Source organism: Typopeltis vanoorti, chromosome 1 (genome assembly GCF_054136105.1).
Source record: "Typopeltis vanoorti isolate ZY-2024b chromosome 1, IOZ_Tvanoo_1.0, whole genome shotgun sequence".
NCBI classification, from domain to species: Eukaryota; Metazoa; Arthropoda; class Arachnida; order Uropygi; family Thelyphonidae; genus Typopeltis; species Typopeltis vanoorti.
In genome coordinates this window covers 171,711,695-171,736,253 of record NC_143549.1, presented here as the reverse complement: position 1 = coordinate 171,736,253, position 24,559 = coordinate 171,711,695, and the positions used below count along the sequence as shown (strand labels likewise).

Sequence of the window (24,559 nt, the reverse complement as noted above, 5' to 3'; positions counted from 1 at the left end):
CTATTCATGTCTTCTTATAAGGCCAAAACATTTGCTCTACTCCTCATAGTTCATCCCAACACTGCATCATGTGGTAATCATTCAAATCTTCTCCTATATCATTAACATACAGATTAAACAACAATGACCTTAAAACAGATCCCTGAGGCACATCACTTTCCTCTTCTGGGATATTGCTCCACCATATACAACTTGTTGATACCTATCAGACAGTCAGTCTCCAAATCCATTGCACTAGTCCAATATCTGACCCCATCCACTCTAGTTTAACTATCAACTTATCATGCGGTAATCTATCATATGTTTGCAAAGTCAAAGTATACTACTACCTTGTATCCATCTCCCAAATCCAATGCCGCTGTCGCTTTATTGTAATAAGTAAGTAGATTACTAAAACATGACCTCAGTTTAGCAAATCCGTACTGTCTATCAAAGATAATACCATTATTGTCAACCCAATTCTGGATCCTGATTCTCGCTAGTCTTTCCAGCACTTTAGCCATAACACCTGACATAGAGATTTGCGTATAATTTGATGCTGGAATTTTGTCACCTCCTTTATGAAGTGGTGCATTCTTGCCTTCCTTCCATTCCTTTAGAATTTGATCCAATGATGGGGCTTTTCTACTGAAATATTCATACATACTCTTGAATGAAATTGAAGCATGAGGAAAAGGAGAACACGACTTCTGAAAAATCTGTTGTGCAGAAATCTATGGAAACATGGTGCATTTCTGTAGGACTCAAATCCCATAAAACATATGATGGTTCGGCTCTCCTCAAGGACATTTTCTCAATCACTGCTCAATGAAGGGAATTTTTTATAATTGCTTATTTGTTTTAGTAAATTATTTTAAAGAAAGTGGACTGCTTTTTTGAAAATCACTTCCAGAGCAATTGCAGTGTACTTTATTTACATCCACTCCAAGAGAAATGTCATGAATGGAATTGTTCTTTTCATGAGCTCTAACCAGGACATTTCATTCACTTTTCTAAAGAGATTCCCTGTTATCCTCTTTGAAAATTACTGGGGCCTTAAAACATATCAGCTAGTATGGTCATTGTAGTATTTTGAGAAATCCCTTCATTATAAAAATTAATGCAGGAGACTGATGCTAGATTATAGAATCAAAGTATACCACACATTCAGGCAGATAGGAGAACACAATTGAAATCAAAATGACAATAAACTGAAGAGTTCTCATTATTGTATGAATTAAAAAAATAAAAAATAAATTTTTACAAAAAAAAAAAAAGATATCTATAAATATACATGGAGCACTAGAGGATTATGATCAGTAATAAACTGTATAATTGATAACAAAAAGTAAACTGTATAATTGATAACAAAAAGTAAACTGTATAATTGATATCAAACACAATAGTTTATAGAATAGTAATATTTATTCAAACTATTTTCTGGTAGTGCAATCTCAAAAACAGTAATACAAGTAAGATGGAAATCCAAAGAACCACGAGAATGTGGCAAAAAGAAAAAGGAGAAACAAGCTACAAAACTTACACCTACTCCAAAAAGAAAGACAGTATTAAAACTCTGTATGAACTTATTAACTCAGTATTCATTCCAAATTCCAACTCTTCTGACATTATTGTTATCACCATCATAATTTTCATCAGACCTCTGTGGAGTTAAAAGACTCATCATGGAGGTCCCACTGCCACACCCACAGCTCTCTCTCTTAAGTCCACAAAGTACCTTGAATTGTATAATAGCCTCATTCCAAACACATTGTAGGGCTCTTGAATCCATATTCCTTTCCTCCTCCATTCAGGAATACAGCTGTAAAGTGATTCTCACCAGCAGTTATGTAAACAGGACTGAATGAGATGAGAAAGTATTAAGAGGACTCGCTGATCATTATTATTATTATTACCCCAAGACCTCATGGAGTCAAAGACTCTTCTGGGTGAATGATCCATCCTGACACTTAATCTGCCAGATTGTGCCTAGGGGAATCCAAATATGGTGGTATATATATATGACACACACACACACACACACTGTTGGCAATGTAATCTCAAATACTGTTCATTTCCACTATCCAAACTACACTTTACATGATTCTTTCTATCATATTGGTGAAATATGTGCATTTATGAGATTTGACATCCCTGTCAAAGAATGTCCAATCTAGAATTCCCTGTTTTTGATCTGCTCTTGCTTACAATTTTCTTACACCATTTTGTAGCATTCATTTGTAGTCTTTATTCCCTCTTCTAATTCTGATAACCATTCCAACATTTTTGATCATCTCTGAAGCTTGAGTAAGATCATCATCCTTGGTGACGTGAATGTTTATAACTGTCTGTAGCTGTTCCCATATTTGGGGATGTCTCATAATGTAGCCTCTCCAAAAATGCTTGATGCTGATATCATCATAGATGTCCTCTTTCTGCATTAAGTCACTTCTGTTGGTATTACAGTCCATTCTCATGTATAGAAAATACTGCTATACCAGACATGCTTACTAACTGAAAAGCCTTGACTAAGCCCATAGGTGGAACACTGTGCTAAAAGAAATTCACTGTAACAAACTATTCTTGTAGTGCCTACAAGTTTATTATAGTGAGAGTTGACTGTATCTCTGTCATGGGCAGTGGTCTACCAAATAGCAACTGTTTACTCATTCTTTAAACCTGAAAAACTATATGAGCAGCTGTCTTTCAACTTTCATTTACTGTCCAGATTCAAACTTACCAAACCAGCTACTTATCCCTCTCTTTCAATACCCCTGTTCTTTGGAACAATTTTTTTATGCTGTTTACTGAAGGTCTGCAACTTCCAGCTGTTCAAGAAACACACAGCAGATATTTGCTTTCCCTTTAACTTTTTTTTTTTTAATATAGTTAATGTGTTATAAGCTTTGGAACTTTTTGTGTATCTGTGGAGGGTCAATATTAAAACAAAAAAGAAAAAAATAATTTTATTCAGTGACCTGTGATAGTGCGCGCGTGCACACACACACACACAAAATATTTGCCTCCTGCTTTTATCTCTGAATGGACGATGTTCAGGTACTGGTTCATTTCTCTCTAATCTACATATTTGTGATCACTCATTCTTAGCTGTACTAATTTTTGACTTAACATGTGTTTACATTCAAAACCAGTGATTCCATCCTAACATCTCTCATTTCCTTGACTCATCATATTTATGGTCTCAAAGAGAGAGAGCATTCCTTCTGACTCATTTATATGCAGCCAATTCCAGTGATATAGGAATACCCCACCTTATGATGCTTCACTTTATGACACTTTCAATGACCATTGGCTATTTATATGATGCTGCATTCACTCATACAGTGGTTTTTTGGCAACATGATGCTTCAGCGAATCAACCAATCTGTGGCTTTCAGAACTGCTTGTTTATGATATCATTGTTTGCTGCATCTCTTTCTCTATGTTATGGAAGATTATTACATTAGATACTAAGATTAAAATCATTATATTTAGTGATGATGGTGTATTCTCATTTGTGCTCATCTCCTCTTTTTCTGTTCCTTCTTATTCATTTATTCCATTCACTTTTCTTTCTAATACTACAGTCTTATTGTACACATCCTTACCTTTCACTACCTTGTCATACTTGTAATTATGTGCCTGCTTCAATTCTCTTTCATATCACATAACTTCTTTCCTCTCACATGCCTGCAGATAAAACACATTCCTCCTGCATTCTCATTTCTCTGTCCTTTTTCTACTTCCATCTTCATTTTTTCTGTATTTTTCATAGAGTACATGTTACAAGCATTACCTCTGACAGAGCAGCTTAATTAAGCTGAAACAAAGTTTTACTGCTGTCCTCATTATTCATTGATTGTACACTATACTGAACTATGTCAAATTTCAGTCCATTTATATTATTCAGTTAAAAATTATATCTGCACACACATGTGCAGTTTTTCTAATTTGTAAATTTGAAAATTTACATTTTAAATTATGTAAATAACCAAAATAAATGACCGTATCCTTTTTTTTTTTACTTCATTAACTGACAACCTGTATGTAATGCACCACTTTGAAGTTGATGTAAATATGGGAGGATGCAAATGATCACCTTGTTATTTAAAGAGACGATTTTCCTTTTATCTTTACTATCTGCTTTGGATGTTTACTTTTATCACTGCTCAAGCAGCCTTCCTTACTTAATTTAAAAGTGAAAATATTATTTTATGTAGAATTTTTGTAACTGTTCATATATGGCTAATCAGATTCTTGGCTGTAAGCCACAATGATTTTAATGTTGAATATGTGAAATTTTGGAATATGTGAAATATTTAATGTTTATATGTGAAAATCTTTTTTAATGCCTTTTAGGTACATACAGCTATCACATCCTATGTGCAATAACATTACACTAGTAGGAATTATTTTATGTCTGTTGTGTGTCTGCCTCCTTGGCTTAGATGGGCAGTTTGTGAATGAAGAAAGTTTTGCTCATTTGTGTCAGGTAGTGTTTTGCATTATTCTTCAGAAATTTGTTTTATAATATAAAATAAAATATTTCTTCAGTTCATTAACTATTACACAGAGGTCTCTTTGTTGCCTTTCATTAGCTTGGTGCAGGCTTAGTATTCTCATGTGTCTAAATTTCAAGGTGTATATTATACTGTTGGATGCACCAAAACGTGATTTTTCCTGAATATATTGAGTTTGCAATTTGGTTGAAGCACTGAATAATATTCTGCTAAAGCATACTGAATTTTAACAATTCTGATTTATTAAATTTTGGAAAAAATAAATATATATATATATATATAATCATTAGTTATATTGACTTGGTGATTAGATAGTTTTTTGACTGACCGAAACCAAGAAAATAATATTTTCTCAGTTTCAGTCAGTCAAAAAGCGATGAACATATCGAATCACCAAGTCGATGTAACTAATGATCATCATATTCTTTTTGACGAGGATACATTCCAACTTACAAAAGCTTATCAGAAAACCACCAGAAGCATTGGACTATTCATCAACAGGCTTGTCTTTTTAAAATGCTGTAAGTCCTTTTCAATCATTCTGGAATTCCTACAATTCAAGGAAATCATCACAACAGAAAGGGTGCGTTGAATTTACCAAAAAGCGAAATTATATCTTTTATCAGAACAAATCGGTGATGCGAAATGGAACTTAGCCTATCTCTTTAGAAAAAAACTCACTTTGGAAAATCGTTTTTAGTGTTAATAACCGGCAGAAACCTCAACAGAAATCAGGATGCAATCCTAAACAGTTCGTGGAAAAACCTGATCCTCTCTCTAAATCAGTCTGAACTACAGCTAGCCAGTAATCACATTACACGTTTACAACAAACGCGCATGCGTGATAATGAATAAGAACAATAAGTCCTCTCTGTCACACGAACATGTAACCTTAGCTACTAGTTGGTTTACAACTTTTTTTATGTTCCTTTTAATTTGCATTTACTAGTTTTTATGTTTTTCTGTAAACGCCTTGAAAAATCCAGACAGTTTTCTGGCGAAATTGGTAGGCTATAATGTAAGTTTGTCTGTAAATGGTCAGTATTAAATAAGTTTATTTTTTAATTATAAAACGACCAAATATGTTTAGTTTAAACAGTTTAATATACATGTATTATTTTTAAAGGTGGGGAGAGCATTTTTTTTGTAGGGTGGGAAAAAGATGAAAAGGGGGCTGAAAATAGCAACTGTTTTTTAGAGGAAAAGGGAAGGGTTTATGGGAAAAATGGACCATGGAAAGGGTTGACGGAGTGCGAGCCATTTCGGCCGTGTAGGTTGTCGTGTGAACTCATGGAGGAAGTGGATGCTAAGTCATGTCAGATTGGCATTTCTGCCTTTGAAGTGTTTGTGTTATCGCCTATTGGTCGGAGTTGTGACCTAATTTTTATGTTGTGAAGCTTCCAACACTCGGAGATTATGTAGGGTCGGTGGACGTTCATTGAATTCTCATCACATTTTATGGCTATCGTTTTCAATATTCTAAGCATTGTTTCGTTTTCTTGTCTGTCTATTATGATGGCCTTGTCGATTTGCATGATATGTTTTTGTTCAAGGGCCTGAACTGCTATTTCTGTTTTCCCTGTACTTTGTATTCTATTTTTCTTTTTGATGTTGCATTTTTAAAACGTAAAAAAAGGGCATTAAATTTGATTAAATTAAATCCCATTTTTTTAGATTTTTGTGTAACATTGGATAACATTTGTTTTAGTGAATTCACTTTAAATCTTGATTGCTTACTCTTTTTTCATTCTGGCTTGATATTTTATATTAACTACTTTGTTTTACAAATCCATCACTATGATTATGTTAAACTTGATTAATCATAGTGATGTGCATGAATTTTTTTCCTGTACCACTGTGAGATATTTTCTATTTGATATCGTCTGTAAATTTTGAATCTTTTGTATTATTATTCATGGCCAAAACTAGACTCTTTTTTTTTTTTTATTAATATCATATTTTAAGACTACATAATATAAACTAAAATAACACAGATAACACCCAAAGTTAAGTACTCTATTTAAGTGCAAAAGTTAAAAGCAAATGCAGTGATCCTTGGTTTGTGCGATTGCATAAGATAAGTGGGAGCTTTTTTTTTTTTTTCAATTTATTGTGTTTATCATGATGCATGAAACAGGAATTTTCTACTTCAGCTGGCTGAATACTAAATCTTTCTACTGATTCAACCAAAGCAAAACCAAAGTTTGCAATACATATCAAATAATCATGTTTTTTAAATCTGAAGCAAAATCAAAGCAAAACTGAATATTTGGTTGCATCCCTATATACCATTGGTTCCCAGAGTGGGCGGTACCCCCCCCCCCCCCCCCCAGTGGGCGCTGAAGCCTTCTAGGGGGCTATAGTGGGACAAGAAGCATTTGGGGGTGTTCAGGCAGTCGGTGACTCTTTATAGAAGAAATTAATAATATATATTTAAAAATTAATTATTTTCGTGATTTTGCAATTAGATAATCATTTAAAATTTAAATATTGCATTTTAATTCATCTTATGCCTGTCTTACACGCTCAATTTTTTTATCAATTTTCTATTTCAATTATTTAATCATTTGAAAATTTACCATGTCAGATAGAAATAGATGTCAATTTTCTATGTCAATGAGAAAATAGAGCATGTATATATGTGTATTATGTGTATATAAACGGTTTATCTTGAATCCTCCTTCATTAGTTATCTTCCATTCTTTTATGATTTTATCTATGTATATATTAAATAAAATTGGTGAGAGAGGGCAACCCTAACGTACTCCTTGATTTATTGGTTTCCAGCTTGACGTTGAATTATTGTACTTCACAGATATTTTATTATCTTGATATATATTATATAAGGCTCTAAAGAGTTGGTTTGGTATTTCATATTCTTCTAGGATTTCCCATAATTTTTCTCTGATAATTTTATCAAATGCTTTGGTGTAATCTATAAAAGCTATGTGTGTTTCTATGTTCATTTCTCTGTGTTTTTCAATTAATAATTTTAACGTAAATGCAGAGTCTATGCAAGACCTGCCTTTTCTGAATCCATTTTGTTCTTCTATTAATTTTGGGTCTACTATACGTTTAAGTTTATATGCTAAGATTTTTGCATATACAGTCATACCCCGACTTACGCGAATCCGGAGTTACGCAGTTTCTTATATGTACGTATTCCCGTCCCGCTTCACGCCTCACCACTAGTTGTATCTTTCAGGCGCAGGCCGCATTCGCCAGTGTCGCACATGCTATGAACAAGCACTGACGTGTTTCGCACGGTCTCCATTCATACATGATTTTTATAGTCTACAAACCTTGCGATTGTTTAATGTTATGTTCTTGATAAAAATTTTATCACATATAAAATAACAATCTCATTCAAAAGAAGCAAGTCCAATTCTTCTACTACTCACAAGAAAAGAAAAACATTGACTTTGGAAACAAAACTCAACATTATTAAGGATTTTGAAGGCGGAATGAAAATTTGTGAGCTAGCAAAGAAGTTCGATCTACAGGAATCCACAGTAAGAACAATCATAAAAGAAAGGTTTACAGATTTTGGAGGACATAGATTTTAACGAGGAACGAATTGTAGCCACAAGGCAAGGAATAAAAATATCATTAGCTTGCTATGAAGAAATTATAAAATCTAATAGATTCAGACGAATCTATTAGATTTTATGAAACCATCAACATCGAAATAACTCTCTTTTTTTTTATGTACAAAAAACTACAATTATGATTATATTTCTTAAAAAATATAGGTGTTTTTGTAAATCTTTGGTCCCAATTGTATGTTTGTATATATAAATTACATGCAAAATTATACCACGAGTTACGCAAATTCGGCTTACGTGCTTTTTGTTGCTCCCACCTACCGCATAACTTCAGGGTTTTACTGTACTTTATAACAGGTACTAATTAAGCTGATTCCACGATAATTGTTACAATCAGATTTGTGTCCTTTTTTGTAGATGGGAATAACTATTGCTTTGGTCCAAACTTGTGGGCATTTTCCTTCTTTCCAGATCATATTATAAAAGTTAAGTAACCTGAGTGAGAATTCAAGTCCTGCATATTTGATAAGTTCAAAGTTTATATTGTCTTCTCCTGGAGCCTTTCCTGTTTTGCTTTGGGTTAATGCTTCTGTTAATTCTTCTAGAGTGATGTTTTCCAAGTTATCAGAGATGTTTACAAAGAGTAGTTTTCTGTTTTGAATGTTTTCATCATACCATAGATCTTGGTAGTAATTTTGCCATGTTTCTATTTTAATGGTATTAATATCTGCTTTTTGTCTAGTTTCATTGCTTAGATCTTTGAGGATTTTATATGCATTAGGTCTTTTGAGCATACAGTCTCTCTCTAATTTTGTTACAAAATTGTTGCATCTATTTCTGTTTATTCTCCTGCATGCTGCTTTTGCTATTGCTTTTTTTCTGCTGTATTCGATTTTTGATTCCATTGTTTTTAGGTTGAGCCAGTTTTTATATGCTTTTCTTCAATAATGCATTTAATTTCATCATCCCAGGCCCTAAGGCCTCTTTTTCTTTGTTCCTAAACTTTCTTTTGCAGCTTTTGTCATTACGGTTTTTAGGTTTGACCATTCTTCTTCTGTATTCTGATTTTGTTTATACTTGTCATCCAGTTCTTTATTATTTTTTGGTGCAAGTCTTTAATACTACTGTCGTCCAAAAGTCTAACTTTGAAAGATTCAAAATTTCTATTTTCCTTATGCTTTTTTGTTGTTTTCCATCTTGGTTCCCATTTTATTTTTCCAATTAAAAGGTAATGATCGGATTCTATTTCAGATCCTCTGTATACTCTTGTATCTATTATCATTTCTGACATTTTGATATTGCTGATTATGTAATCAATAATGCTTCTTGTGTCTCTTGCTTCCCAGGTGTATCTGTGGATGTCTTTATGTTTGAAGAAGGTATTCATTATTTTAAGGTTATTGCTTATAGTAAAATCTCTTAATCTATTTCCATTTCTATTACAGTTAAGTTCTCCGATAGGTCCTATGTTTGGTTTATATGGTTTATTGCCAATTCTTGCGTTGAGATCTCCTATTACCAAAATGTGATCCTTAGGATTGGTCTTATTTAATATGTTCTGCAGTTGGATGTAGAAGTTTTCTAAGTCCTCCTCTTTTCCTTCTTCATGTGAATAAGCTCCAATTACTGTCATATAGCCTCTGTCTATTTTAATTCTCATTTCTATTATTCTATCGCTCCAAAAGTTGTAATGGATTATATTGTTTTATAAGAGATTTATGTAGAAAGATCATTACACCAGATTTACCCCCCCCCCCCTGTATATATAGATATAATTTTCAGTTTCGTCTGTTCCTCTCTGCTTTTTTTTGGATTCTGTAATTAGTGCTATTTTTACATTTCTTTCTTCTAGTGCTTGGTCCAGTTCTATGATTTTGTGGTGGATACTTCTCACATTCCAGGTGGCTATATTCCAATAGGTGTATTTCTGCTTTTTTTTTTGTTTTCGGTAATTTTCTTCTTGAATCCTTATTCCAAGCCAGTTTGTTACCAAAAAAGTCTGTCCATTTACTATCTTCATGAGTCTTTTTAGTGAGTTAAAATTTTGACTGAGAGGGTTACTGGCCATCTGCAGTCTAGCTTGGTGATGGGGCTGCCATCTTGAGGCCTTCAAGCTTGCCTTAAGTGGTAGGAGAGATTTTTAAAGAGAAGACATAGAAATAGAATGACCTATAGCCCTCGATTACTGTAATAGCATTAAGGTCGTGAGTTACAAGAGTTGGGCGAGGAATGCCATATAGGAAACATTAAAGAGCAAGGGGGGGGGCCTACCTCAAAGAAGAGGGAAGAGAGAGAATAGACCCAGCTAGGGTACCATGGGAAAGCCACTTCCCTTGCTATCAAGATGATAGCCCCCCCCCGTGGCCCTGTTGGTCCACGAGTCCATATTCAACATATTCGGACCACCCCGCCTTATCTGGTGGGCTCCCCTATCTGCCACCCAGGGGATGCGCTCTCTAGAGGTTACAGGGTTTTCTGAGAGATGTTAATAATAATAATAATAATAACATGTGAAATGCTATGAAATTGTCAGAAATCTAAATTGATCAGACTGTATGCCAATATCCAAGTTTTGGGAAGTGATCAATATTAATTGTTCATAAGTTGTTTTTTTTAATCAATAATTATTTTAAATAATTTTTATTTATGGAAACTTACTACAATTGTTCCTTCAAACTCTAATAGTGTAATATCATATACTTCATCTACGACCAAGACATGAGCTAATATATGCATGATTTATGACTCATTATTGTGATTCATCTTTTGAATGTAGTTAATGGTCTGTCTCCCTGCCGATGTCCACGTAATGTCAAATGAAATATATTGGAGTGTTTGAATAAATTCTATACAATTTTTGTTACACGTGTAAGCCATGAAAATCAGAGTTATTTTAATAAGTAAAAGTGAAGCATCATTTTTGCTATATGGGCAAATGTGACAGAATCTGTTCTTAGACTACACTAGAGCATACTCAGCATCATGTCTGTAGAGAATCACTTGATGTTCTACAAGATGAATATTTTATCAGACCAGTTGTTTCTATGTTTTAATGAATATTTTATTAAGCAAATTGTTGTATGTTTAATTATTGTTTCATTATATTATTATATACTATTTACTATATGTTTTATAATGAATTTGATGAATGAATTTCAAACATAGAAAATGATAGATCAATCTCTGTGAAGCAGTACCTCCAGTCCTAATAAGAGATTAGTTCAAGAACAAAGTTGTGTTATTCTTTTGGAATGTCAAGGACTTAGTTCACTTTGAACTGATTCCAGAAGAGCTGTATTATTACTGATGATCTGTGTTCTCAATAACTAGAGTGAATGCTTGTTGTTCTTTGTGAGTACTATCTAGCACTGTTCAATTGAACAGCAAATGCTGTTGCATTAAAGAATGCTTGACCACACACACACGCACGCATGCAGCAGCAGCAGTAGTTAGAATAAGGGAAAAAGAAAAAAACGGAGATCTAGAGATGTCCCTCTCTCTCTCTCACAACTAGCATATATTCCAGGCCTATTTCTCTTTCTGATTGATGACGCACTTCCTGTATGTAATGGAAAAAAAAGTTAAGACTGTGTGTGTGTGCACGCACACATGCATGTGTACAGTTTTCACATCTAAGGACCAGGCCTGATGTCATAGAGGGATTAGATGATACATGCTTCTGTTTGTTGAATGTGTTTCAAATGTAATTTTATGAAGAAATAAATTGAAAATATATACGGTGTAACTGAATTACATATGAAGTTTAGAAATGAATAATTATCTGCTATAAGATTTAACATATAAGATTTTTTTTTTTTATTCTAAGAATGAATTTTGATATATTTGTAGGCTAGAGCATGGCTTTTAACTATCGGTTTTACATTGTCATATGGTGCTATGTTTTCTAAAATTTGGAGAGTTCATCGCCTTACTACAAAATCAAAATCAGAGAGCAAGGTTAGTTTTATTATTTTTGTGACTTTAATTTTTCAAAATTAATATTTTTGCTTGATTAAAGTAGAAACTGTACCCAGTAAAATAAGAGCCAAGTTGATTACTTCCTATGATCTGTGACTGCCTAATGGACATTGTTAGATAACACAATGCTATCTATGATATTGTTATTTTATCCAGCATCATTGATAATCCTAATTTGTTGCCTATCATTACTTTGTACAGTAATCTCCCACTTCACAGAAATTTAAAAAAAAATTAAAGGAATTAACAGTAATTATCAATCATTTCCTAGAACATATTATAAAGAGTGTTCATATATAAAGTCTAACATTCCTAGCTTCAGTCTTGCTCCTATGTCACAACATTATGTAATCATATTCTGCATTCACATCTATTTGTTAAAAGCCATTCCATATACAGACCAACTCTCACTATAGCAGATTATATTATATCCTGCTCACTCGCTATTGAAACTCTTAACCAAAGGCAGGACTTTTGAACGTAGTCATAGATGTAGTTTTAGATGTAGTCTTTTGTGAAGGCAGACAAGGCAAAAAAGGGAGGAGAAGGAGTGCTATTGGTGATGGCAAAGGAGTTGTGCCCATCTAGGATGGAGATGCAAATACTGAAAGTGGTTTTCAAGTAGCATGATGTGAAGTGGAGGTGGACAAGATGAAATGTTTAGTGGGGGTGTTGCTATAGACCTGGTAATGCAGCAAGCAGTGAGAAGGAAATGTTTAGGCAAATTGGTCTAGCTGATAAGAAAAGGGTGATCATTATGGGCAATTTCAATTATGGTAATATAGAATGGAATGAAGAGACAGCATCAGAAACCAAAAAGAATGAATTTCTTGTGCTTTTGAGAGATAGTTACCTTAAGCAGTAAGTAACAGAAGTCACACGTGGATCGACAGTATTGGATTTGATAATCTCATCAGAAGATATTGATGTAAATGAAGTTTTGCATCTTCCTACAGTTGGTGAAGTGACTATGAAGTTATCACTTGGGTGGTGGCCAACCATATCAGGACTTTTGTGAGAAAGGGTTATATATATATGGAACTATAAGGTGGGTGATTGTGACAAACTCAGGAAGCAGCTTCTAGCGATATCATGGAATGAGAAATTGGATGGGAAGGAAATCAGTGCTGCTTTGTCTTTACTCAGGAAGTATCAGGCAGACTCAATGGCTGAGTGTATTCCAAAGGTCAGGAGATTAAATAAGCTGGGTGTAAAATGGATGACTGAAGAGGTAAAGCATGAAATCTGGAATCTGGAAATAGGCATTGTGGAGGTGGCACAAAGTGGCACTTTAACTCACTTGGTAAGGGTAGCAAAAGTGCAGTATGAGCAACACTTAGCAAATGAGGCTTAAAGAAATCCTAGGGAGTTTTTTCGATATGTGTCTAGTAGAAAGAAGAATGATTATGGAAAGATGATGTTGGTCAGTGATAACGGGAGAATGATAAACAGTGAAAGAGATGTAGTAAAGAACTGATGATGGTGAGTGAACAGGAGATATACGAAGAATTGAGTAAACTTGATGTCAACAAGGCCATGGAACTTTATGGTATATCACCACATGTCTTCAAGGAATGCTCAGGGAGTTACTAGCAGCTTTAACTTACATTTTTAACATGAGTCTTAGATTAGCCCAAGCTCCAAAGGAGTGTAAAGATAGCAAAATTGTTCTGCTTCATTAAAGGGGTGATAAGACTAAGGGCTTTGTATTATAGGACAATCAGCTTGTCTGGAGTTCTGGTCAAGGTATTGGAGATGCTAGTGATGATGAGGATTCAGAACTGGGTGGACAGCAGTAGAATTCTCTCTCTTTAATGGAGAGCATGGGTTTGCTAAAGAAAGATTGTGTTTCAGCAATCTCTTTTTTTATTATAACAAAGGTGACGAATACATTGGACAAGAGGGATGCATATACAGTAGTATATTTAGATTTTGCAAAGACTTTCCATAGATTTCCTAATGGCAAACTAGCAGTTAAATTGGAACAGATGGGGGTTGGATAATAGATTAGTGCATTGTATTGGAAATTGGCTGTCTGATAGGTATCAGCAGATTGTGTATGGGGGGGGGGGTCTTGAAAAGGAAAGTCACTAGAGGTGTGCACTCAGGGGGATCTGTTTTGGAGTTGTTGTTTAATTTGTATGTAAATGACATTGGAAAGAGCTTAAATAGAGATATGCAGTTGTTTGCAAATGGTGTAAAGTTGGGGAGAGTTATGAATAGTGCAACAGATGTTGTAGCCTTGCAAGAGTACCTGAATAGACTGTCTGAATGAGTGAATGTGTGTGTGTGGGGGTCAGTTTAATGTAGCAGAGTGTAAGGTTTTAAAATGGAAAGCAAAGATGGAATACAGTATATAGGATTTGTGGGAATATCTTAGAGGAGGTGGAGGAGATGAAAGATCTGGGAGTGATGGTAGATAGGAACTTGAAATTGCATTGAAATTTTGCTGAAATTGTGAGGACAACACAGCAGATTATGGGAATGATGTGGAGAACACTAACATGTAGAAGTAAGGATGCTATGATTCCATTGTATAATTGATCAAGCCACATATGGATTACTGTGCATAGATTTGGTCACCTGGTTCTCAAAAGCATGATGAGTTATTGGAGAGATATTACTAAGTTGGTGTTTGGTCTCTAGTATAATATATGGAATCTGAGAACGGATTGAGAAAATACAAATTACAGAGCCTAGTGGATAGAAGGAAGAGGGAAGACATGATCAAGCCGTATAAGTTGGTAAGGAGTAATATGGATGAAATTTTTCATAGAATATCTGAAGATAGGGGAAGAATGAGAAGCCATTCCTGGAAACTGTATAAGGCAGGTATGAGGTTGTGGTGGGTGCAGATACAGTGAGTGCATTTAAGTCAAGGTATGAGCTGTGCATGTGAGAGTGGTACCTCCTGCAATGAGTCTCTTGAATCCATGGAGGTCTGTTGATAATAATACGTCCATAGGTGCTATACTAAATGAAATTCACTATGGCAAACTATCCACCTATAATGCAAAGTGGACATTATAGGTTTTACTTAAAAGTTTTCTATAGTGAGAGTTGACTGTATTCCTCAATTCCCTTTAAAAGAACTTATATTGGTTATAAATTTTTTCTTCACTAACTTTATTTATTATTCCTTCTTTTCAAGAGCCTGACTTATCTGTGTTATATATATTTAGATATTAATTCTATACATGAATGATTGTATAACTTATAGTAAGCTAGAGTTTAAAAATTGAGAAGGAACTTTTTTTTAACAGCTGGAAGTTGTAATCCTTGATGTGAATACTATTAAACAGAATATTTTTCTTGTTCTTCTTTTAATTGCTCTACAACCAAAATCGAGCCTTGGCTTCCTTGCCTGGTTGGCCAAGTGGTTAGCATATCTGCTATCCAGCCAAAAGGCTGCAGGTTCCAATCCTGCCATGGATGTTTGTGATTGTCTGTGAAAATATTAGTGGTGGTGGGCACTAGATGGCATTGGTGTAGATCTAATTGGTGGGTGATGGGGATGGAGAGGTGGAGATGTAAAGTTGTAGGTGTGCCTTCCTCGATGAGTCTTTGGACTTCTTGGAGGTGTCGTGTAATAATAATAACTTGTTGCCTTCAACCCTGTCTGTCCAAAACTATATTTCTTCAGTTTGGAAACTGTACTTTGATGTTGCTGTCTTGACTAATGGTGTCTCTCCATCTTGTTCTAAGTTTTATTTTTGGTTTTTATGAAGAATTTTACTATTTATTACTTCATAAGAATACTGGGGGTGCTTAAGGGTCGAAGCTGTATAACTGAGAGGAGACCTCCACATAGCCTTTAAAGGAATGCGGAGAACCAACCAGGACTTCTGACCAAATGTCCACTACTCACCTTCTCGTGGTGCACCCTGTTGGATATCTACTTGGATACTGAACGAATGAGGATGGGCTGGCAATTTGGGATTTAGCCAACCAAATTGTATTCTTATTGGTTAAACCAAAATAAAAAATGACGGTACAACATGACAAAATTTCATGCCGGCTGGGGCGTCGCCTGATTATACAAGGCCCACGTTGTTGTCGCCAGGGAACCAGGGCGTACAACGAAAAACCAGCTACTGGAACAAATCTGAAAACACACCCCAACTCAACATCACCAGAGTTACAGATCGGTACTATCAACATAAGAAGTTTGAATGGCAAAGAAATGGAGCTAGCTGGGGAATTAGATAAGTACCAGACTGACATAATAGGGGGGGGGTGACTGAAACAAAAAAGACAAAAAAACTGGTGAGATCTTTCTGAGCAATAAATACAAAATGTTATATTCAGGAAATGACAATCAAGGAAAAGAAGGAGTAGCCATAGTATTCAACACAAAATACGAGGCTAATCTTCTTGAATGGCAGTCAGTCTCAAGAAGAGTGATGTGGGCAAATATGAGAATGGGGAACTGGACAATGAGACTTATTTGTACCTATGGTCCCACAGAAGGTTCTACTAAGGTAGAAGTGGAGGAATTTTTTGATGCTTTAGAAAAAAGCAACTGACACAATGAAAAAAGAAAAGTTGGTCCTTGTTGGGGAACTGAATAGCAGAGTAGGAAATGATTGTCAGACATTCAAAAATATTTTGGGAAAATTTGGAGAAAAGAGCAAAGCTAATAATAATGGCAAATACCTGTTGGATTTCTGCTCAGGACATGGACTGGTTATTACTAACACCATGTTCCAACATAAAAATATGTACAAATTCACAGGAGAGAAGAGGGAAGGAATAAGAAAAGTCTCATTGACTATGTTATTGTTGATAGTGATGTTTTCTCCCTGGTGCAGGACACCAGAGTGTACAGAGGATTTGAAATTGGAAGTGATCACTATTTAGTCTTGAGAAGGATAAAATTGAATTTCATATTGAAAAGAATAACATGTGAGAAAGTTTTAAAGTGAATAAAAGTTGAGCAGCTCTCAGATGTGAATTGTAGACTAAAATGCACAAAGATTATTGAAGATAAAATGAAAGAGTTTGAGAACAGGAACCAAACCTTGAAGATTCAGTGGCAAGCCTTCAAGAAAGCCCTGGTTGATTCAGCTAGAGTGGCATGTGGCGAAGTTGTCTGCAAGGATAGAAAAATTAGAACTCTAAGGTGGACACAGGAAGTTAAAGAGGCAGTGAAGGAAAAGAAGAAAGCATATCAAAAGTTCCTGGCAAATAAGTCAGCTCGTGCTCTTAGAGAATACAGAGACAAATGTAAGAAAGCTAAACACTGTGTAAAACTAGCTAAACAAAAGTCATGGGAGGACTTTGGCAAGAACATAGAAAATAAATATCAAGAAGGTGGTAAGATATTCTGGAGGTTGTTGAAGAAGCTTAGAAATGGAGGAAAGAATGCTGTAAAAGGAGTTAGAGATGATAAAGGTGACATGAAAACGAGAGAAAAAGATATCCTTGAAGTATGGAGTAATTACTTTGAAAAACTGCTAAATGAAACAAAAACAAAGCAGTGATGACAGCACAATGGTAAAAAACACTGACCAGGCATGCAGTCAGGAATATATATATATCCATATTTGAAGTAGAAAAAGCCATCAAAGGCTTGAAATGTGGAAAGACAGCAGGAGTAGATGATATTCAATCAGAAATGCTGAAGTACGGTGGCATAAGAGTCTTATAGTGGCTGCACTGCATAGTTCAGAAAGCCTGGACAGAGGGACGAATTCCTGATAATTGGAGTAGAGCTCTCATAGTAAACATATACAAAAAGGGAAATAAAACTGAATGTGAGAATTACAGAGGTATTTCCCTACTGAGTGTTCCTGGCAAGATCTATGCAAGTATACTTGAGAAACGGTTGAGAAGAATTGTGGAAGAAAAGCTTGGTGAAGAACAAGCTGGATTCAGGCCAAACAGAGGCTGTCAGGATCATATTTCACTTTACAACAAATAGTCGAGAAAACATGGGAATATAACAAAGATCTGTATTTAAGTTTTGTCGATTTGGAAAAGGCATATGACAAGGTGCCAAGAGAGAAGCTATTCAATACTCTACAGTTATTTGGTGTAAATGGGGCATTATGTAAACCAATACTTAGTCTTTATTTGAATTGTAAGTCAGCAGTTAGAATTGAAGGAAGTACAGGAAGATGGTTTAATGTTAAATCTGGTGTGAGACAAGGATGTACATTATCCCCTCTGTTATTCATTATCTATATGGATCACATTATGAAGGAAAGTGGTATTAAACATGATATCAAAATTGGAGATGTTAATGTCAGCACTTTGCTTTATGCAGACGATGTTATACTTCTAAATAAATCCGCTACAAGTCTGCAAGATTCCCTGACTAAATTGAATAACTGTTGTAATAGATATGGTATGAAGGTCAGCAATAAAAAGACAAAGACAATGAAAATAGGCAGAATCATTGAAAATGTCAACTGTGTTGTGAATGGAGAACCTGTGGAACAAGTTAAACATTTCAGCTACTTAGGCACGATTTTTAGTGAAGATGGTAAATTAAATATAGAAACAGACAACAGAATCAGCAAACCTGGTATGGTGGGAAGTCAATTGAATAAATTCATATGGAATAAGAGAGAAATTAGTTGCAACACTAAATTAGTTGTATACAAGACAGTGTTGAAACCAGTTTTAACTTATGGATCTGAGAGCTGGGTCAGAAGTAAAACGCTTGACTAAAGACTAGAGACCGCAGATATGAGAGTCCTGAGAAAGATTATAGGCGTGAACAGATGGCATCAATGGCAATATCATATTAAAAACGAGGATATTAGGAAAGAACTTGACATTGTCAGCATCCAGGAATGCGTTAACAGAGCTAATCTCAGGTGGTATGGTCACTTAAACAGAATGGGCAAAAAAAGATTAGCAAAACAAGTGTTCTCTGCCAGGTTGGCAGCAAAATGACCCAGAGGAAGAGCAAGATATAGGTGGATTGATACGATAGAAAGTGTCTTAGACGATAGAAATATAAGATCTGATAATGTTGGAGTCTTGACAAGTAACAGACTGATTTGGAGGAAAATTGTAGATAGGAAGTTAGTAATGATGTAATATTTTTCATGTAGTACTGTCATATCCTGTACACCTCTTGAGGGTACATGGCAAGAATTTGATGATGATGATGATGATAAGAATGCTGTCATTTTCTGTATGAAAAATGTGTCTTGCCCTCTGTAACTTTTTGAATTTGATTATGCTGGATATTGTGGGTTCTTTATAAAGTTGAAAAAAAATCATGGTTGTATCTGACTTGCCAGAGTCCATTATCATTCACTGGTCCAAATATTTTTCTAAAGATTTTCCTTTCAAAAGCTGAAATCAAATTCTCCACCCACTGCCATAAATATCTAGGTTTTTATATCTGGTGTAACAACTGGATGAATTATAATTCATCAATAATTATTGATGTATATATTTTTACATTAGATTTCCAATGAATATCTTTTGAACCGAGTACACATGAGGGAGAATAGAAAACTTTTTTTGATTCATTGCTCCTAAATATTTAAATTGTTCCACTTTTGATTTCAAGGTTCTCAGTTTTCACAATTGTATCAGTTAAATGATTCTGCCTAGTAATAATTATTATTTGATTTTTTGTCAATTACTTTTTAGTCCTATCTCTTGTGCTGATTTTTCTAGTTCCAGATACATTTCTTCTGCTTTCTATTAGGTTCTTGACATGATGTTAATGTCACCTGCATATGCTTTTTTTTTTTTTTTTTTTTATGTTGGGCCCATTTCAACCAGGAGGTTGGGTGCTCAACCTATAGTACGTTAGTACTGTATATGGGTGGTGGGTTGCAAAAGGAGAAACTTGTTTACATTTGATTTGAACGTCTGTATGTTGTATTCCTTGCGAAATACGTCTGGGGGGAGACTGTTCCGCAGTACTGCAGTAGCAGGGATGAATGAGGAGGAAAAGAAACTTGTTCTGTGAGTTTCGAGGTGTACTGTGAAAGAATGTTGGACGGCAGCTGTATGTTTTCCAATGGGCTTAGTACAGGGTGGGGGAATTATTGATGCTGTTTCAGATAAACATTTCCCATGGAAATATTTATAGAATATACAGATTGCAGAGACCAAGCGTCTATGTGATAATGGAGGGAGTGAGTTGGTGTGGGATGGGTCATTTATTAGTCTAATTGCTCTCCTCTGTATTGAGTCAAGCATTTTGAGGGAGCTTTTTGGAACCCCACTCCAGATGTGAGAGCAGTAATCTGTAATCTTACGCTATAATCTGTACTGAATTGTTTATTAGAGTGTCTTTAATCTATTAATAATGATCTATTGGCATAGATTGATGATGGAAGTTTTTTTCACTTGGCTATGCTACCAATTATATATTTGGTTTAATCCTTTATCCAAGTGTAAGCAAACAAAGTTTGCACCTGAATTATTTTCAGGACTGGGACAACTCGTGGCAAAGGTGGTATAACTTCTGATCACTTGTCTTAGTATCCCATAATGCAAAGCACATCTCCTTGCAGACATGCATAATGCTATGCATTAAAGGAAGGGTCACTGCCCAGACTGATTTCCCTGTATTAAGTGCGGGGTTACCTATCCAAAAACTCGTGAGATCCCCTGGATCACCCAACGAGTGACCCGAAGGATCAAAATTCAGGTGCAAAGTTTGCTTACACTTGGATAAAGGATTAAACCAAATATATAATTGGCAAAGATTGAGTAGTGTATTCCTAAGCTAAGTTAAAAAATATAGAGCCAGAACATTTCCTTTTTTAATCCTTAAGTTATTGGAAAGGGATCTATTAAATTATTTTGTATTTTAACCTGTGCTTCTGAATATTCCATTGTTTACCTTATAAGTCTACTAAACTTATCTGGTATTCTAAAGTGTATCATAATCTCATAAAATTTTTCTCTGTTAATGTTGTCATATGCTTGAGGCAAATCAACAAAAATCTGATGAATATTCATATCAAATCCCAAAAACTTCTCTAATAATTGTTTAACTAAATGTATGTAATTATTTTTAGATTGCCTTTCCTGAAACCTCCTTGGTATCTTCTCTATAAATAGGTTTAATCTGTTCTTTGAAATAGGAATCAAAGTTGACTAGTAGTGGTTGTTAATGTGAATACCACCAACAAAATGTTCTTAGCCTGTAGTACATAGTTATTAGTTTTGTGGGTGGGCTATAGATAATCTAATAACCTTGCTCTAGAGACCAAATGGTAAAAGACATTAAAATCAGCATTACCACACTAACTGACAGGCAACACAATTTGATGAAAGAGACATCCAAATTCCGTCAAGAACTTAATTCCTTAAAACACAATATGAATGTTTAAATCAGTAACAGTATAAAGAAGATCTTGTTATAAACAGTCTTCCTGAAACTGTGCCTACAGAAAACCTCAGAGATGTAGTTTTAAAATTAGGCCATACAATCAACATCCCTCTACAGCATAACGACATTCAGACCATAAATCGGATTCCCAGGAAGAACAAGAAACAGGACTTGCCATGACCCACACCAGTCATAGTTCGTCTTACAAGCAATGCACAAGAGACAATCTCATAAAAGTCAGCAGACAGAAAAAACCAGTTGCAAAGGACTTTAATGAATTGCACCAATATTCCTATCAGAGTGTTTAACACCATTCAACCAGAATCTGTTGTACCAAGCAAGAAAAGCAAAAACTGAAAAAAATTACCAATTTTTGTGAATCAGAGATGCCAAGATATTCTTGAGGAAATCACAAACTTCAAAGCCGATGCAAATTAAAAGCTCAGAAGACATAGAAAGGCTGTCACAGTGTAAAAAAAAAAAAAAGTTCTAATTATTTCAAAAAGAAGACCATAATAAAAATGAATGTGAACCATCAAGACAGATGCATTAACACCAGAATATATCGGCGATTTCACTTTGATCAGAACTTTCAGATCATTCATTTGACCTCTCAAATATTAGCCTACTTCCAACACAGCAATCAAATTAATAAAAGATATCTAACCGGTGTTATCCTCAGATAAGCTTGCTAAAAAGCTTCGAGGATGCAAGCTGAGACATTACATCTCAACTGAGATGAAGAGAAAGAAAAAAAATCCATTTATTACATTGAAGTGTTGTAGTTGCAGTGCTTAAATACATTAAAAGCAAAAATTGTAAAATATATATAATTTATTGTTATACTATAAATACTGTTAAAAAATGTAATCTTATTCAACTGCAACTATAAATTACCATCTACAGTAAAAAAAAAAAATCGTACAGTCTGTGAAAAAAGATAAGTTTCGATATTAATTGGTAATGATATAAGTTTAGTATAATTTTAATCTCGTTTAGTTGTGATTGAGGGTGAAGTATCTGTGTTTTGAAGTTAATCAGTTTGAAGCACATTTTCAGAATAACAGTTAAAATAAGGACGTACAGCAGTGCAAAAGTAGAGTGTGTTGAGTGGTGTGGATTTATCAAGATGGATTGTTGCCAGGAATGTAATATGTATGTGTGGGCAAATGTGTTTGTTGAGAGAAACAAGAGAAGTGGGTTGATAATAGCAGTATTCTTTATGATGGTCAGCATGGATTTGTCTGTTAGGGGTGGTCATGTTTCAGCAATCTGCTTACGTATTACAAGGTGAACAAATTAACTCAATAAAGGAAATACATATACAGTGGTTTACTTGGATTTTTCAAAAGCCTTTGATAGACTGCCACATGACAAGTTAGTAGCTAAACTGAAACAGATGGGATTAGATAATCTAGTAAGTTAGATAGCTGATTGGCTATCAGATAGGTATCAGCAGGTTGTATATAGGAGGAGTGGTATCCCAAAAGAGGAAGGTCACTACAGTGCCATAGGGATCATTATTGTTTAACTTGCATGTTAATGTGATTGGGAGCAGTGTATCTACATATGGGCAGCTGTTCACTGATGAAGCATAGTTGGGAAGGACTATGAGAAGTAGAACAGATGTTGTGCAGGAGGATCTGAAGACTACATGAATGGGCAAATGATTGGGGCTATCAGTTTAATGTTGCAAAGTGCAAGATTTGAAATGTGGCCAGCAAGGTTGTAAAGGAGGTAGAGGAGATTGGAGATCTGGGAGTGATGGTGAGAAGAGACTTGAAGTTTAGGGATCACATTGCTAAAACTGTAAAAACACCCAATGGACTATGGCAATAATGAGAAGGATATTGACATGCAGAAACAAATAGGTTATGGTTCCTCTGCATAAGGCTCTGATCGTGCCACATATGAACTACTGTGCACAGGTTTGGTTGTCTAGTTTTCAGGGGGGGGGGAATGAGGATGTATTGGAAGAAGGTCCAGAGAAGTTTACTAACTTTACTAAGTGTCAGATCTATGGAATGGTAGATATGAGGAGAGATAGAGGGAATGCAACTTACAGAGCTTTGTGAACAGAAAAAGAAGAGGGGATGTTATTGAGACATGTAAGTTGGTAAGGGGTTCTTACCAGATTAATGTGGAAAAGATATTTCATAAGAGTAGAGGGAGGCAAGAATAGAACCAGAGGCCATTCATGGAAGCTGTATAAGGAGGGTGTGAGTCGAAGAGTGAGAAGCAGATTCTTTCCATGGAGAGTGATTGGTGAGTGGAATGCATTGCCTGGAAGTAGTGAATGCAGAAACTGTGAATGGATTCAAGTCATGGCTTGATGAATTTTTGGCATGCGAGAGTGTAGACCTCTTGCGATGAGTCCTTTGACTCCATGGAGGTCAGATATTAATAATAATAATTATAATAATATCAGAAAGTGAGCTGTCTCATCACTTAAATTATGTTGTGACAGGCCATCATTCATTTGGATATGAGAGATGTAAGCATGGATTGGAAGAAATTCTGCCAGATGGGCTTGGTGAGGAACTTCTTGCTCTTAATTTTGAGCAGGAAATGAGTTTTCTGTATTTTACCCTTTTAACTTTAGAGTTGTTGATACTTGTCGTCATTGTGAACCTCAGTATAATCCGAGACTGCAGCCGAAGTTTTTGTTTGAAGTAATTCAATTCTTCTTTTGCCTTAGTCTTATTGTTTATTGCAATCTATCTTTCTTTCAACTGTTCTTCTAGTACTTGTTTCCATGTTTCTATTCATCTAATTATTCTATATTTTTGAAATTTCTATTGACATGCCTTTTCCATTGCTTTTTCCTGCCTGTTTACTCATTGTAAGGCATTTTTTCATATTGTTCTATTTAAGCATTCAGAAATCTTGTTTGCCTTTAGTACTTGCTCTTTTACTTGATTTTCTTGTTATTCTTTTGATTTAATCTTAATTCCAGTATTTACAATTCATTACTTGTTGATTATCTCTAACTTGCATCCCTGATTAGTTTCCGACTAATCATGAGTGTTTTGGTTTTTATCTATTGATATTTCCACATCATGTTTTTGAGAAACTTGTTGAAAATGAACTACTTCTCTTTGTAAATTATCTTCTGTGTCTGCTACTATTGTTTTGTCATCTACATATCAGATTACATTTACTATATTATTGATTTTTATTCTATTTAACTGTTATCTTTTTAATTCTCTTATTATTGCCTCCAT

General features: G+C 34.9%; 1 protein-coding gene across 2 annotated transcripts in view; it reads left to right on the top strand.

Annotated features, from left to right (window-relative positions):
• Window positions 1-24,559, top strand: part of GABA-B-R1 (gamma-aminobutyric acid type B receptor subunit 1) — a 194,835-nt gene that overhangs the window by 117,177 nt on the left and 53,099 nt on the right. For both annotated transcript variants that reach the window (XM_090395464.1, XM_090395455.1), the window contains 2 exons: window positions 4,339-4,471; window positions 11,894-12,001. In XM_090395464.1, the coding sequence (XP_090251590.1) occupies window positions 4,339-4,471; window positions 11,894-12,001 (241 nt within the window). The remainder of the gene's footprint in view (window positions 1-4,338; window positions 4,472-11,893; window positions 12,002-24,559) is intronic.